Source organism: Triticum urartu, chromosome 6A, assembly GCF_056163025.1.
Source record: "Triticum urartu cultivar PI428250 chromosome 6A, HENAU_Tu73, whole genome shotgun sequence".
NCBI lineage: Eukaryota > Viridiplantae > Streptophyta > Magnoliopsida > Poales > Poaceae > Triticum > Triticum urartu.
Window position 1 is genome coordinate 383999156 of NC_141878.1, and position 16415 is coordinate 384015570.

At 47.8% G+C, this 16415-nt stretch overlaps 2 protein-coding genes and 1 pseudogene across 2 annotated transcripts; 1 reads left to right on the forward strand and 2 right to left on the reverse strand.

Annotated features, from left to right (window-relative positions):
• Window positions 1–1787: 1787 nt before the first annotated feature.
• LOC125516808 (UBP1-associated protein 2B) lies at window positions 1788–3336 on the forward strand (the record flags this gene model as incomplete). Its single annotated transcript, XM_048682116.2, is given in 3 exon segments — window positions 1788–2625; window positions 2628–3027; window positions 3171–3336. Coding segments are annotated over 2 exon segments (1080 nt in total), but the record flags the coding sequence as incomplete, so codon positions are not given.
• Window positions 3337–3387: 51 nt separating this feature from the next.
• LOC125513728 (protein FLOWERING LOCUS T-like) lies at window positions 3388–8298 on the reverse strand. The gene is made up of 4 exons (XM_048678907.2): window positions 7220–8298; window positions 6347–6408; window positions 6224–6264; window positions 3388–5736 (listed from the first exon to the last, which is right to left on the reverse strand). The coding sequence occupies exons 1-4, from the start codon at window positions 7409–7411 to the stop codon at window positions 5507–5509; spliced, it is 525 nt and encodes a 174-aa protein (XP_048534864.1). The 5' UTR covers window positions 7412–8298; the 3' UTR covers window positions 3388–5506.
• Window positions 8299–13811: 5513 nt separating this feature from the next.
• On the reverse strand, window positions 13812–15325 carry LOC147965342 (uncharacterized; annotated as a pseudogene).
• Window positions 15326–16415: the final 1090 nt, after the last annotated feature.

The following is a 16415-nucleotide window of genomic DNA, read 5'->3' on the forward strand; positions in this document are numbered from 1 at the left end:
CTTTGTGTTGGTTGAATAGATGAATCTGAGATTGTGTGATGCATATCGTATAATCATACCCACGGATACTTGAGGTGACATTGGAGTATCTAGGTGACATTAGAGTTTTGGTTGATTTGTGTCTTAAGGTGTTATTCTAGTACGAACTCTAGGATAGATTGAACAGAAAGAATAGCTTCGTGTTATTTTACTATGAACTCTTGAATAGATCGATCAGAAAAAATAACTTTGAGGTGGTTTCGTACCCTACAATAATCTCTTAGTTTGTTCTCCGCTATTAGTGACTTTGGAGTGACTTTTTGTTGCATGAGGGATTGTTATATGATCCAATTATGTTATTATTGTTGAGAGAATTTGCACTAGTGAAAGTATGAACCCTAGGCCTTGTTTCAACGCATTGCAATACCGTTTACGCTCACTTTTACCACTTGCTATCTTACTGTTTTTATATTTCCAGATTAAAACCTATATCTATCATCCATATTGCACTTGTATCACCATCTATTCGTGAACTAGTGCACCTATACAATTTACCATTGTATTGGGTGTGTTGGGGACACAAGAGATTCTTTGCTATTTGGTTGCAGGGTTGTTTGAGAGAGACCATCTTCATCCTACGTCTCCCACAGATTGATAAACCTTAGGTCATCCACTTAAGAGAAATTTGCTACTGTCCTACAAACCTCTGTACTTGGAGGCCCAACAACGTCTATAAAAAGAATGTTGTGTAGTAGACATCAAGGAGCGGAGAGATGAAGGAGAGGGGCACTTCGCGAGGTTCGCATGACGTGAACCATGACGACCAAGGCCAGGCGGGCGCCAGCGGGCGCAGAGTGCCAATTTTCTCTTTGGTGCTAAAGGGGCAGGCATAGGCGAGGAGTCCTGAGGAATCAGGCAAAGTTTTCTATATCGGTGCAACGAGACCAAGACCAGCAGGACGACAGGACGAAGGTCATCACGGAATCCACGACGGCGTCACCACCAGAACCTTTGGCAGGTGAAGACCACCTTTTGTCAGGATAGCTTGTACTAGCTGTCCCCTTCAAATTGGCCGTTGTGGGATCCCTTCCCGCCTAATATTTGGGAAGAGGACCCGGGTCTATAAATAGGACTAGCCACCACCATAGGAGTGGACAGATCATTCAGACCCTTCGGACACACACAAGCTCATCGAGCTCAAGAATATTTCTCCTCAGGAGGCTGTTCTTTCCTTGTACTTGTTCATTCTCAGCCTATAAGGCAATCCACCACACCATACTGGAGTAGGGTATTACACCGCAACGGTGGCCCGAACCAGTATAAACTCTTGTGTCTCTTGTTCCTCGGGTTTGGCGAGCTAGACTTTGAGATCGTTGCGAGAGCGTGAGCTAGGGGGAGTGAGATCTTCATGCACACCCCAGAGTTTGAACCTCAAAGATTTTGCCAGAACCTATAATCCGACAACTTTTACTCCTGATGTTAGAGCACCCGCTATGATTTGGAATTTTAAAAAGAACCCTAGCTCCGAAAATAAGTACAGATAAGCGGAAAAATAACTGGATATCTCATTTCATAGCTGAGCTGAGAGCTGGGTGAGGACTTATATAGTGCAGAGTTACAGAGTTACTGTCAGAATGCCCGACAATTGTAGAGCTACAGTTTAAGCAGCGAAAACTAGACGATGGCTGCCAGCCGTTGGATCCAAGATAACTCCCTCCACCGTCCGATCTACATAACTGAGCCAAGCGCTGACTGATGGACTGAAGAACCGGCACTGCGCCAACAAGTTCAGGTAGCAGGGGTTGTGACAATGCTCCCCGTGGAGATCACACTTGTCCTCAAGTTGTGTTTGCTGGAAACCAGGTAGCAGGGGTTGTGACAAAGCTAGGACAAGGGGAAGAACGAACTCCGCGACGAACCCACAACAGCCGGCGGCCGATGAGTGCAAGGAGGAGGAAATCATCGAGGGGCTTCCTGAGCCGTTCAGTAGGGACGAGCTCCTTGACGTCCTGGTCCAGGTCCGCCTCCGAGATCCCACCCTGCTCTCCCGCCTCGCCACCTCGGCGGCCTCCGACGCCGCGCATCGCCGCCTCTACATCCACGGCCTCAGCCCCAGCGGCACCTCCGCCGCGCTAGCCGCCGCCTTCGTCCCCTTTGGGGTCCTCGATGGGTGCCACGCCGTCGCTGACCGCGCCACCGGCCGCTGCCGCGGCTATGGCTTCATCATCCTCCGCCGATGCTCATCCCGCCGCCGCGCCCTCGCGGACTCCTCCAAGCGCGTCGGGGGCCGCCCCATTGCCTGCCAGTTCGCCTCGGTCGGTCCCGCCGGCCCTTCCCCCGGAGGCACGGGCCGCAAGCTCTTAGTGGACAGGGTGCCCGCCCGCACCTCGATCGACGAGCTGAGGAGGTTCTTCTCCGAGTTCGGAGAGATCGAGGCAGGATCCCTCGTCGCCGACCACGCAACCGGGCAGTTCTGTGGGTACGCAACCTTCCTCTACAAGTCTCCCGAGGGGATCGCCAAGGGGCTTGAGGAGCCCAGGAAGGTGTTCGACGGGTGCGAGCTCCATTGCAGGCACGCACAGAGGCAGACCAAGAGGAAGTGTGCCACTGCCGCACCTGAAGACACCGGTTGCCAGATAAATGTCACTCGTGCAGCGGCCTTCCAATTTCCGTTCCGAAGGAGATACTCTCAACTTCCTCCACGCAGTCACTTCTAGGATCAAATTCGCCAGTGGCAAAGGAGATTAGCTCAGCCAAGGCTCTAATCTGTCAGAATGTCACAACAGGGGCTGGCATCTTGGGTGCATTTCCTCTGGTCGCCGTTCTGCCCTCTTCACCGGGTTGGAAAACGTCGGATAAACATTCCAGAGTAGCCGTCTGCCTTCCGTAGGCCCGTTCACATTGACATGCCGGGATGGTTAGGGGTCAACTAGACAAGGCTTTAACACAATGTTACCTTGGACAATAGGTAAACATTTTGCTAGCCAAGCGACGGAATAAGGACGCAGTGAATTTAGCAGACATCAATTGCACATTTGCATAGAACAGGTACTTTTCTTACTGAAAATAAGAAAGAGATTTCAGTAATCCTGACTTTGGAATACTTAATGCAATAAGTCAGTAAGAGCACGCGTATAATCTGTGACCGAATGCATCTATATCTAATTTTGCTGTGGTGTCACTTTTTATAGGGTAGATGGATGAAGAGACAAGATTGAGGAATCCACAGCAAATTCAGGGTTAATATTATTGTTTGCTGCCAGAAGAGGAAGCAACCTGTAATTTCTGCTAATTGAATTTGCTTCTCCTCGATGTAATTACGGTTTACTTTATGGTCAACAAGTACAAATTTTCTTATTTGAATCTCCTCTATGTTCTACATTGCAAGGCTCTAAGAAATTCAGTACACGTATAACCTGCTGCGATTTGTATGGTTGTAGCTAGCCACGTGTATTACCTTCTGCGATTTGCCGATTTGTATGCTTGTAGGTAGCTGTATCCCTATATGTATAACCTGCTATGCTTTGTACTGTTGTATTCCATAGGAAATTTTTCTACAGGGTTTCTGTACTAAATTTCAAAGGAAAAATCATTTACTTAAATTTCTAGGAATGCTTTCAATGCTTTTTCTATGGGGCGATCAGACATGGTTTCTTGCGGAGATTCAAGATTACATGACATTGCAATTCTTAATTTTCTTATTTCTATGTTTTTGATGAGAATCAAAGAGGCTTTGTCTTAGCAATTTTGATCATAAGGACTGAACAAATGAAAGCTAGCACTTCTGCAGTTTCACTCCGTAAGCACCGATTAACTGGTTAGGTCGTGTTTTCTTTCAGTCCCTTTATTAAGGTTTTTTGTGCATTGTGTTCGAATACATTTCTAGCTGGTCACAGGACATGCCCGCCATGGAGGTTGTTCTACAAGCATGCAATAATGAAGGCAAGAAGAGTGTGCACCAAAGACATGATTGACATGCAGCAAATGCGATAGGTTCTTCATCACCTCCTCATCTGGGGTAAGCCATTTCTCTGTGCACCTCGCTGCCCTTGCAGACTGTTAAGCCAGGAAAGGTGCTCAATGAAATGCAAGAGTGAGGGCCGTTCACACCATGGCATGGCGTGTCATCATCGTGGATGCTGCGACAACTGTGGCACCAAAGAGGAAGGTGTGGAGGACTTGCAGCACGGTCCATATGCCCTGGCCTCCTCATGTGGTATAGCCGCTTTCTGCGCAGCCTGTTCTCGCAGGCTGTTAAGCACTGGTGCAGAGGTGAATGGATGGTGTTCGACAAAATGCTGGAGCAGTGGGTGGCGCCATCATGGAACCTGCCATGGGTTGGTATCAGCACATTGTCGGTGAGGTTGAGTCAGCTCCCACGACAGGTGCTGCGACGGGATCTATGGTCCTAGACCAGTGGCAGAGCCAGCCCGTTATCAGAGCCTAGGCAATGTATAGTTGGAATTGCGTTTTTCAGTGTTTTCCTGTGCGAGCTCCTTGTTGAGTCCTTGCTCTCTTGTACCGTTTCAGTGGGGTTCACCAGCTGAGCCCGGGTAGCTGCCCAGGCTTGCCGGGATGTAGCTCCGCCAGACCGGCACTGCCACTGACCGGCTCTGACAAGCAGTGTGTGCCTATGCTGTGAGAAGTGTGATGCCAGTTCTGGTATAACAGAGAAGCAGCCACAATATGGATGCACCTTGAAAATTGGAAACAGATAGCTCACCTTTATCTTACCATGTCATGGCAAAAGCAGATGCATTTTGTGTACCACTTCATTCAAAGCCAGGCTTTAGCTGTTCAGATGGTCATATTCTCTGTTGTCATTGAGGTACCTGATTCCCTTCCTGCTGTTGCTAAGCCTGTCTACCAAAGGCAGGCAGGAAAAGTGACCACACTAATTTGGTTTTCTTGATCAGTTCTGGAGCATAATCTGACCAGGACTGCACTAACATGTCAGGGCTATTTGGATTTACACCTTTAATGACCCGCTTCTACGCAGATTTGCTTTGCTGGTGTTGGTGGAATCTGAGAGCATGACTGGTGGATGGGGAGAGGGTTCTGAATTCTGATTCTCAGTGAGGTCATCAGCATAAATCCTCATTGGATTAATCATTGGAGGTCAGGTGATGAAAAGACTCCTAGCACTATGACACCAGTAAACTGTGGCTGCGGGACCTTACAGTTTTCACTGCACTGCCTTTCTTGCACAGGCAATCTGCAATTTATCATTTATTGGCGTCAAATCTAATAGTTTTTAGGAAACATGAGAGATCTTTACTCTCATTGTCCTAATACATCAACTTTAAGCTTTCCTCATCAAGGAAGAAGAGATGGAGCAGTGGCTGAGATTTGTTACATGGTATTTTGGGACACCATAGTCAGTGCCTGTACATGAGATAAAGTAATCTAGGAATTAAACTACATTACGCTGCGCCATACACAACGCCCACCTGGAGCGCTTGGCCTTATGCATCATCACTCAATTCACCCTCATTTTTGCAGTGTTGGAATGCAGTTATCCCAGTTGTCATCTGATGTATCGTCTGCCACCGCATCCGGTCTCCCTTTGGCAGTTGAAGAATACTGCAGCCACAGGTGGGCCTAGACTGTAAAGTGCTGAGAAGTCCCTTGAGTTGAAATTTGGTCTCCATCCTGGTGCATAAATGGTCTGCTGGACAGATTGGCGGAAAATCACAAAGACAAAGCGATGTATTCCTGCTGTTGGCTTTGGGCTTTCGTAGCTGACTATCTCGTTTCCTGAAATGCAGTTTTTATAACTTTTCAGAGCAAGTTATGCAATATTGTGCCTCAGCTTACAAACATTTTGTTGGTTTCAGTGTAGAATCTCAATGGTGCTACAAGGTTCAAATTCACCTTTATCTGCCCAAATGATATATACTGCAGACTGGCTGCCAGATTATACAAACTTAAGCCAGTCATTTGAATAAATCTCTACAAATAATAAATGTGGAGGTCAGAAAAATATAAGCTGCCTATTGTGCTAGATTCCTACTGTATGGTGAGTAATATAGTTTAACTTTGCACACCATTTCAGTAGTGATGAACTGTCGATCTTTACTCTATGGATGAGTAATATTTTCATTTTATTTTGTTCTATGTCAATACGAACTAGGTGTGGACATCATCCGGACTGCCGTAAGTAGGTTTATTATAAATGTCCATTCAATACTTCGAAACATTTAAATCGTGGAAACAAATACGCAAAAGGAAGGGAACAACCCACCATAGCTTGCATCTGTTGATTCCGGAATGTCTGTCACTAACCTGTGTGACATGCGCACAACTGTAAGAAAGAGTTTATTATTTGATATTTAAAATCATTCATTGTAAGTGTTTCAGGTCTTACCAATGAAGGTATTCTCTTTTGGTTGGATTGCTTGGACTTGGTGAGTCAGGATCCACCATTACCTATTGGTAAGTTTGTCATCATTCGTTGTTACAAGCATATAAACTGGAGCTCTCATTATATAAATAATTCAATCAAGTAAAAATGATGTTGAATTGTGTATGCATATGTCTTTGAAATGTTTGCCATGATTGATTTATTGCTTGTCTTCTGTGATGGCAATTTCATTGTTCTTCTAAATTACTGTGCTTGTATAATTTGATGGTTAGGATCTGAGCTGTCCAATTGTTTAATGCTCTTCTTAAACGAAATGAAGTGTAATGAATGTAATCAAATTTTAGTTTCTCAGTGCTATTTCTGCACCATCTTAAGTTGGCCAGCAAAGTACATGGATCTTCACTACATATAACATGCATTGCTGGAAGTAACCATTGTGGTTCCATGTTCCTATTGCGAGTCTAGACCAATGTGTATAACTTCGATTTTATTGTGTGTCTGCATGCAAAGGTGCTGGTATATGTGCTGACACCAGCGAAAACATGTCGAATACCATCATAGGATATATTTTTAATAAAATATAGAACTGCAAAAGGTCTTTCTCACGCAACAAGGACAGCTTTTAAATCTTAAGAGTGAAGATTCTTGCCTTCCAGTTTAATGGGTGTACTCTTACAGCTTTTAAATGTTATTACAGCGTGATACTTTAGAGAGAGAAAATGGTGACCTGACACACTCTAAAAATAATAATCTTGACCTGATAGCCACTTCAGTTGCAGTAATCACTGTTTTGTTTGGTTAAACGTTAAATGCAGAAAGCTTAATTTCCAATCATATTCAATGGTCAAATGAGGTAGACAGGAGTTATGAACTCACCAAAGTGTAAAGGTTTCTCATGTCACGCCCAGCAATCTCGATCCGTGGCTCATTGACTACTTGTGAAGGCTTGAGCTCAGATCCATTAGTCAGCTCCCTATTGTTGTATAAGACTTTGAGTGATGCTGATTTGATAAATGGGTCCAAGATATCTCCAACTACATTGCCTACAACAAGTGGATCCCTTGACATGGTTACCTACAATTGGTGGTGTCGAGGAGATTGAGTACTATTGCTCAAGAGGAGCTACTTGGCCTCGAAGTGTGCACTTGGGTGAAGTGAGCGGTGCAGGCCTGTGCTCTATATATACTCTCAGTCCTAGATGCTGAGCCAGTCGTGACGACCGAAACTATTACTTCTGTACGCCATGGTATCTTTAAACTGCAAACAATGATATGGATTGCCGTCACTTGTAATATTTAGGGCTATCCACCCTCCGGGCCTACACCAATAGAAGAAGTGCTCGCTACCATTCCACGTAGGTGAATAAAATCTGATGTAATCGCACTCACTTATTCCCTATACCTAGAGCCTAACAAATAGGTGCCCCTACCGAAAAGGGGGTTGCCTTTTGACTTATCTCCCAGACTGATGCATTATGTTCTTTGTTTTCAGCTATAAACTTTCCCACCCTCTTTATGTACACTTTTTCCCTTCAAACATTTAAGCTTAGTGTTTGGGTGAGTCTCCCCCCCTCTCCCCCACCCCCTGCCTTGTATTATGTCTAAATGGTAAATAGACGATTATGTATTGTAGAGTGTATTGTTTAGCTGTAAGTAAGATGAGTAACTAGGAGGTTTATTAATTAGTGTAAGCATGGTGTTCCGTCAAAAAAAGTGTAAGCATGGTGGGACGAGAATATTATACTGCGATGTTAAAAAGTGGTAGGGGGTATTCCTGACAAATCTATCCTTTTTTTTGCTGTCTTCTGCTTTGACAATAATCTTGATACCCCTGGATAGCACTTCTAATGCTTGAGATGCCAATCTGTGGTACAGGTGTATGGTCTATTCCATTGCATGCCATGAACTGAAATTGAAATCATTTCCAGTTCGTCCAACAAAAAGTTTATAACAGGAACTTATTGTTTTCAAATATATTAACTTTAGTTCCCATAAAATGTAAAATTAACTTTAGTCTCCTTTTAATTCAATTAATTTTGCCATAGACTTGCCACTGAAACTGCCTCTCTCTATTCTGTTAGCCAGTAGTTCTCGAGTCTTGCTTATGGATCGAACACTAGAAACAGACAGAATGCCTCTCTCCTCAAAGCTGTTGGAAAGAGCAAAAGTCATGTGTTGGCAGCGCGGCACTTTTAAGATCTCTTCTGATTTACCAACATAGATTGTGGACAAAGGTAACATTAGCTTTTCGCCTTATTCTATAGCAAAATGTTTTTTTAGGAACTGATAAATGTAAATCGTTGATTCATTTGCTTTTGCTTCCTTAAAATTTTACTGGCATTTGTTCTGTTGGCACAATATAATGTTATCCTAGATCATGCTGCATTTGGGAAATATGCATGTAGCTGTACTTCTTACCTTCTGGAGTAGTACTATTAATTATTAGGAAAGTAAATGATCTCATAATTAACTGGAAGTAGTATTGCCCAAAGTCTATCATAGTACAATCGACTGAAGTTGAAAACCTCCATATCATACCTAAATGATTTACGTGAAGGTTATTCTTCTGATGTCTAATATGTATGTGTCGCAAATACATCCACGCAACAACATTCTACTTAATTTATGTCTTATATTCTACTCCCTCGGATCCATATTAATTGTCGCTGATTTAGTAGTTTATTTGATGGAATATGATGTTCGAGCATTCGACCTCATTACCTCAATATAAGTTCTGTGAATACTTGCAGAAGTTTATTTGTTCTTTGGCATATATGCCATTCCAACTGTGTGATGGAATATCATTTGCAAAAGATTCTTCTTCAGTTGCTGGTCTTTTGTCTTAATAAATAGAACTGTATATGTCAACTTATACGGACTTCAGATAAAAGATGAGGCAAAGGTGTGTTAGATAAGGTTAAGTCTACATTAATCTTGACTAGTAGGGGACCATAGAATCTAATTTTATTCCTGTACTTTACAGTAAAGTTTATGTGGACTTCATTCTCCTGATACTGCTGCATTCTGTAGGTTTTCAGCTTCGCAAGTTTGAACCGTTTATGAATAAAAAATCGTAAGCAATTTCCAAAAGCTAGAAAGAGAAGTCTTATTACATTTAGAGAAGTACCACCGCACTTGAGTTCAAAGGTAATAAACTTCAATTGTGCATGGTGCTATTTCTCAGGCCTGAATTTCAATTGCGTGAGTCCAAACAAAGAATGGCAAAGAGTTTAGATATAAGATGGTGAACCTTAAAGTTGATAGAATATGTGGATTGCCTTTTGGTTTGTTTTGTGGCTACACGGTCTTGATCCTTGACCAACGAATAAAGCAGTGCCGCCCTTCACGTGGGCATATCCCATTGGTCCAGGAACCTGAATAGTGCATCGAACTCGGCGGAGAATGATAGACATCACATGGGCTACCCAAGTACAGACATGGACATTTGACAGAGATACTTCCAGCTTGGAATTACATGAAACAGACATCAATATGGAGGGAAAAACTTCCAGAAAAGGAAAAATAATAATCCTGTGAGGTTTTGGATTTTGTGAAAAATATGGATATTGCTTGATTGCTGCGTTCTTCCATTGGTGGCTGCTGAAAAGTTGGATTCTGCTGCCTTCTGGTTCTGTGCTCTCGTAGAGAAAAGCTGTAGGCAATCATCAGTTGATCACACCGTCTATGAGTACTACGTGAAGATAGGTAGGGGCTCTGGGCCTCTGGCATGGCAAATCTGTTTACTATGCTGTGAGAATTCGGACATGGCACACAAGTAACTGATCAAGCAGCGAGACGACGACTAAGATTATTTGGTCGCAATACTGGTAATATACTACAGTAGCACACATGCATCATCTACCACTGCCACTGCCTAGCTATTTTTTTCGTTGCCTCTAGGGCAGTGCCAGCAATTTTGTTTTCTCTTGATGGTTTCGTAGGCTGCCAATGCCTTGAGAGTTGAACCGATCACGCAGAATCTGGGCATGTACTGGGGGAATCCTTCCAGAAACAACTAGCACCGCAGTTGAAGAGTTAAGCTACTTGGAGACTATAGCTTTTTCGACACAGGGTGGATTTTATTCGACTATAGCTGCCAGGGGCAAAGAGAGGTACGTACGGGGTCGCCTATGCCTCCCTCGGGTGATTGTTTTTAAATTTTAAATCATACAAGTAGTAGATTTGTTAGATATCCTCTTTATTCTTTCTCAGCCATCTTCCGTCTTAAGCCTCTCAATCTAAGGCTGGCCTCTGTGTCTTGTTCCGGCGCCTGTGGCTCGTCATTTCTTGCCGCGGCGGCCACCAGATGTGTCACCGGCGCTTCTGCCTTGTACTCGTTGAGTTCATCAGGGTTTGAAGTTGAAGACGAGTGTGTTTTAGAGGGGAAAACAAGACAGAGGGCTAAAGTAGGAAGCTTCTCTGCTGGTGCTGGGTATATCTACGGATTGCGGCATCGGTACATGTGCTGCAAGTTGTGCATGCAGACCCGCGCCTGGTCAGATGAGCGTTTCGAGTGGAGTGCCGCTTGCTTGATGTGCTTTCTCGGTTGATCTAGTTGCTCTTATGGTCTTATCGGCTTCCTACACATCTGGAAGGAGATGGAGGTCAATGTTATGGCCCGTGTATGCCTATGCTTGTAATAGTACGTACTAGAAATGGGCGCAAAAGCTTCCCTTACCCTCTCTGGCCTATTCTGGTGTAGGCCGGTTTGGTTGGATCTTCTGTCTTTGCAATTTGCAAACACTGGCCGCCTATCGTTACAAGCCCGCGGTGGGCCAGGATGTCGGCTGTGGGTTGTCGGGATTTCGATCCCCAGATTCTTACGGCAGGCAGAAGCAGATTTTCTTTCTCCTTGTTTTGCAAAACACCACCTCATATATTGATTAAATTAAAATGTTGCTACAATTATTTGTTACAGCAATACACCAGCAAGGCGGAACATTACTAACCAGAATCCCATCAGAACCACCATTATCAAGACTAAACTTAGCTAACTCATGCGTAATCATATTTGCCTTCCGATTTATCTTCACCATTTTGGAACTTTGAAGAAGTTTTGTGATGCCGAGCGCTTCTTTCTGCAGATCAACAAGAGGCGACCTGTCAAGAAGCTCATTTGCAAGAAAAGCATACACAAAGCAGAAAATTTCTTTCCGAGGGTCTCTTCAATTCAGACGACACTCCATCTGTCCCAGAATATAAGACGTCTTTTTTGCAGGTAAATATAAGACACAAAGCATCTTATATTATGAGACAGAGGGAGTATTTCTTTTGTGGGGATTAATTCACATGATGGAAACACAAAAAAGAAAGCTGCAAGATTACATTGTTATGTCCACCTGCTTGCGGTTGCGGCAGGATTAAACGCGCATAAAGAGTTATGGCTTCATGGAAAGCTAAGAGGTGATGGTATTTGTCTCGGTCCACAAGGAAGGGAGGGTAAGGCGAAAGAGTGGAGTTCGTGGCAAATCCATGTCCTTGCTTCTTCCGATTCCGAGACCAGCAGGAAGACCAGGCGCTCCGATCTGACATTCCCCAAAGGACCACCACTATCTACGGCCTCTCCCTGTTGAGATATTTCCTGAACCGGCCGGGCAATGATCAATCACACCCGGATCGACCAATTATGGCTTCTGCGCGTGGCATCCACTGGCGCGCGGGTGGCCGCCGGATTCCCAGCCGGCCGGACGCCTCGTGTCCACGCAGCCACGGTTCAGCGTAACTGGCCGCCGGCAACTTGTGTTGGTGAAGAAAGAGGGCCGTATCATCCCATGTGAAGCGTAACATCATCGCCGCCAACTTGGCGCTGCTGCCTCGTCGATACGCTGCCTCGTCGATAGGCTCGTATGGTCTGACCGTCGCTGTCGTGGCGCGGCGAGATGCGATGCGATGCGTATGTAAACTTATATATCGTGGAAACAAGATGCAGTCCAAAACAGATCGTCGGGAACGTCACGCTCAGATATTGTTCGTCCCTAAAGGAAGCCCTGCAATAATGAGCTTACGCAGCCGTGAAGAGCCACGGCCACCACCATCCTCCATCTCCTGCAGGAATGAGACCCAAGTTGCAGTGCGGAAGACGGAAAGCAACAAAGTTGAGACATTCTTCTTGCCTAAAAGGAAGTTCTCTCTCACCTCCAATTGACGGAGCTGGTCAGTTCCAAAGAGCTTCGCAGTATGTCATTAGCTGCGCGCGAGCGCACTCGCGCTGCCGGATTCAAAGCGATCGGTCATGATGAGATTTCAATCATACAAGCAACGATGTCACCGTGCGAATTCTATTCGATGCGGCCAAGCTTTCTTTTTCTTTGAAGACGAGCAACATGCATGACACAGCACACTCAGAGAGATTAATGTACTGATGATCAGTTAGGCATCGGGTTCAGGTAATTTCCCGAAAGGTGGTGAGGTTATGCAAAGCATGATGGATGATGGCGAAAGGGAGACTAGTACTGGTTGCTAGATTTGGGTATTCGTGGATGGAACTTGGCCAAGATTTGGGTATTCCAAAGGGCTATGCAAGACCTGCTCGCGTAGGCTACCGATGCAAGGGATCTAGCTAGGGCCTATCAAAGATTTCTGATATATACGCTGACGAAGGGGCAAAACCGAAACCATATTGAACAAGCTTTGATCGCAGAGGTGGTTTTATTATGGTTTTAGCATCTCTACAGCCCAACTCAGGCACAACACCCACGAATAAAGGTTGGAGAATCATCAACTTTTATTCTTCCTTTAGTTCTAAAATATTCATTACCCTCTGGTGCGCTTGTGTATAGGAGTTGCGAGTTTTTCTCTGATATATCTTTTCGGCTTTGAGTCAATGTTTGGTGGCTTTGTAACTGTGGCGCCATCTTAGAGCATCTCCAGTCGTTCGGCCCCCCAGGGCGTCTAAAAAGAGCGGCTTAGGGGCGAACCGGCGCTAGATTGGCCCCTGGGGGTGACCTAGCTCGCAGTCACGCCCCCAGGCGCTGGCCCCAGGACGCGGCAATTTCGAACTTGGTCGTTCCTGCTCAAAAGACGCCACAAGTCCGGCGATCATAGGACACAGTTCGGCGATCGGATAAATAGTCCGACGTACAAAAAAAAGAGTGTCACAAGTCTGGACGCGTGCGCAACACATTACTTGGCGGGGTCGGCCTCCGGCGTCGGCGTAGTCGGCGTGCGCGGGCTAGGCGGTGTCGGAGCTGTTTCTGTGCTGGGCGGAGTCGGTGCGGCTTCGGTGCTACTGGGCGTCATGGAGGCATCAACATTCGGGCTTGGCGTCGGCGTGGGCGCGGGAGTTGGCGGCGTCGTCGTCGTCAGCTGGTTCAGGATGAGGCCGCGCTCCGCCATGTACGACGGCTTGAGCTTCTCATCGTTGCTCTGGAGCATGTCCGCACCGCCCATCAGAAAAGCCAGGTCGGTGTTCCTCTTCTTCGCGGCGACGTTGGTCCGGAGCAGCTCGAGCTTGACGGCGCTGTTCGTCATCAACGCCGACCACCGTGCCTCGGTCTTCTCTTCACGCAGGGCAGCCCGGGCCTGTGCGTCGGCGAGGCAGTGTTCGATGGACTCCTGCACTCGCGCGGTTGCCGCGTCGGCGTGTTTCCCTTTCTTGGCCCCTTTGTTGCCGTCCGACGCCCTTCTGACGCGCCCGCCGTCGGTGTGTCCGGCTTGTATGTCTTCTTGGCCTTGTCGAGGGTGCGCCGGACTTTCGCCCACTTCTTGCACTTGTCGATTTGCTTGTAGACGTGGAGGTACTTGAAATCTTTGTCGATGTTGCCCAGGCGATACAAGGCGAACATGCGCAGTAGCTGCGCCGAGGAACAAACAGTTGGCGTGCGCACACGACGAAGAGAAGCGAGAGACCGGTGTGCCATACCTGATGCTCAACGTTGGCGCCGCTCTCCGGGCGAGCCGCGATCTCCTCGACGATTCCATGCCATTTGTTGCACGCCGCCTGGATGAGCCCCCAATGGTTCGCCATTGGCTTCGACCCGCGCTGCATGTAGACGCCTTTAAAGTAGGGGTCGACGAGCTTGCGCTCGTCGAACTCGGCCTTGATGCGCTCCAAGTACGTCTTGATGCTCTGGTTCGTGCCGGTGGTCGGGTCGAGGCAGACGACTTTCCACGCTTCAGCGAGGCATTCCTGTTCCTTGGACATCCACTTGATGCGCGGCTCGCCGGTCCTGGCCGCCCCCTTCTTCTTGCGCCTCCTCGCGGGAACAGTCGCCAGCTCCTCCTCCTCCTCCTCGTCGTGCTCCTTCGGCTCCTCCTCGCCGTACTCGAGCTCACCGTCCATGCCGCCGTTGAGGTCCATTGTGTCGTCCTGGGTAGCGAACCCAGGGGACGCGGCGGCCGCGGCCGAGCCTGTCGCGATGATGTCGTCCATGTCGGCATCGGTCTCGTCGGTGTCGCCGAGGTGCGACGTGGAAGTTTGTGAGAAGGGCAGGGCGCCACGGCGGAGAGGGGGCGTCGAGGAGGACGCGTAAGCCGGCGACGAGTAGTTGTATGGAGGGTACTGCACACCGGCGAAGGCGGGCGAGGGCATGCGCTGGGCCGGGTGTCCATGGGGGAAGGTGACGTTGGGGTTGAACCCACCGTGCGCGTCCCCGTCGGAGTAGCCCGGCGACGGCGTGCATCCCCATGGTTGCGGCGACGACGAGAAGCCGGCCGGAGAGCCGACGCTTTGCTGGCTCTAGGGCGCGTACTGGGCATGGCCGCCAGGTGGATTCATCATTCCCATGCGAGCCGCCTCGGCCTCGGCTTGATCCGCCGCGGCCGCAACCGCACGCGCCGCGTTGTCCCGAGCCTTCTTGGCGATGGCCCTGTTCCGCCGGTCGGCGGTGACAGCCTCCCGGCGCTGAACTTCCGCCCTCCAGTCGGTGTTTGGCATGCCCGGTGGCTTGGACGACGGCGCCCTCGGCTTTCTCTGCTTCGGCTGGGCGACGGTGGCGGTCGCAGTTGTCGTGACGCGGGGGATCACGTACTTCTTCGGCGGCATGGCGGCCGGCTGGGAGGCGAGCGGGAGGGAGGTTGGCGGGAGGAATGGAGAGAATGAGAGGGAAGTGTGTGTGGGGGGGAGCGGGAAGAGGCTCTCAACTCGCCGACAGAGCGTCCCCACACCCCTTTTCGCTTGTGCCGGCGCCCCCAAGCATCCCCCCGCGCACCGGGTTCGGATCGGGTCCGCTGGCGCTAGTTTCGGCCCAAGGCGGCGAAAAACGAGCTATTGGGGACGCGACTGGGCTGATTTTTTGGCGTCGGCATGACAAAAACGCCTAGGAAGGGCCTGTTAGAGGCGCGACTGGAGATGCTCTTAGCATGATGTTCTCCTCCGGGCTTTGAAAAACAACACCCATCTGATTGTGTGGTCATTTGATCTAGGTTGTTGGTCTTCTTTTTTCAAGTATTGACGTATCGGAAGCTTAGGTAGAAGGAGCCAAGAAAGGCTTTGTGTTTGTTACAACTTAGCCACGGCTTTGAAAGCCATAAAAACGAACCACATGCGGGTTACTCGTCACTGTCCAACCTATCAACCATGCATGGTAACGACCCTTGTTCATGGAGCAATCCCGCCGCCTTCCAATCTTGTCCCTCTAACTCAATCCTCCTAAGCATGACCTTCACCGACGGAGAGGCTCCGTTGAAGATGATGTCGTTTCTATGCTTCCATAGCATCTAGGCCACAAGTGTAATCATTTTCCACATCTCCTTCCTTACTTGCTTTTGCGGATTCAGAGCTGTCCACCATTGAACTAAATTGGCATCTACCGTCGACATCCAAGCAGGCTTACCCCAAGTGTTGGTGATACTCGTCCACACTTGCCTTGCTAGTACACATCCCAGTGAGAGATGGTCGATTGTCTCCGTGGCTTGATCACAGAAGGGGCACACCGGTGGGTGCGACAACTGTTGGCGTTGCAGTCTACTGGCTGTCCAGCATCGGTTCCTCGCCGCTAACCAAGTAAAAAACTTGCAGGTTGCTGGCGCCCGTGACCTCCATATCTGGGTGGCGTCGTCGGCCTCCACTCTGCCCGCAAAGCACACCCTGTATGCCGATCGGGCGGAGAATTCACCCTTGTTTTCCCAAGCCC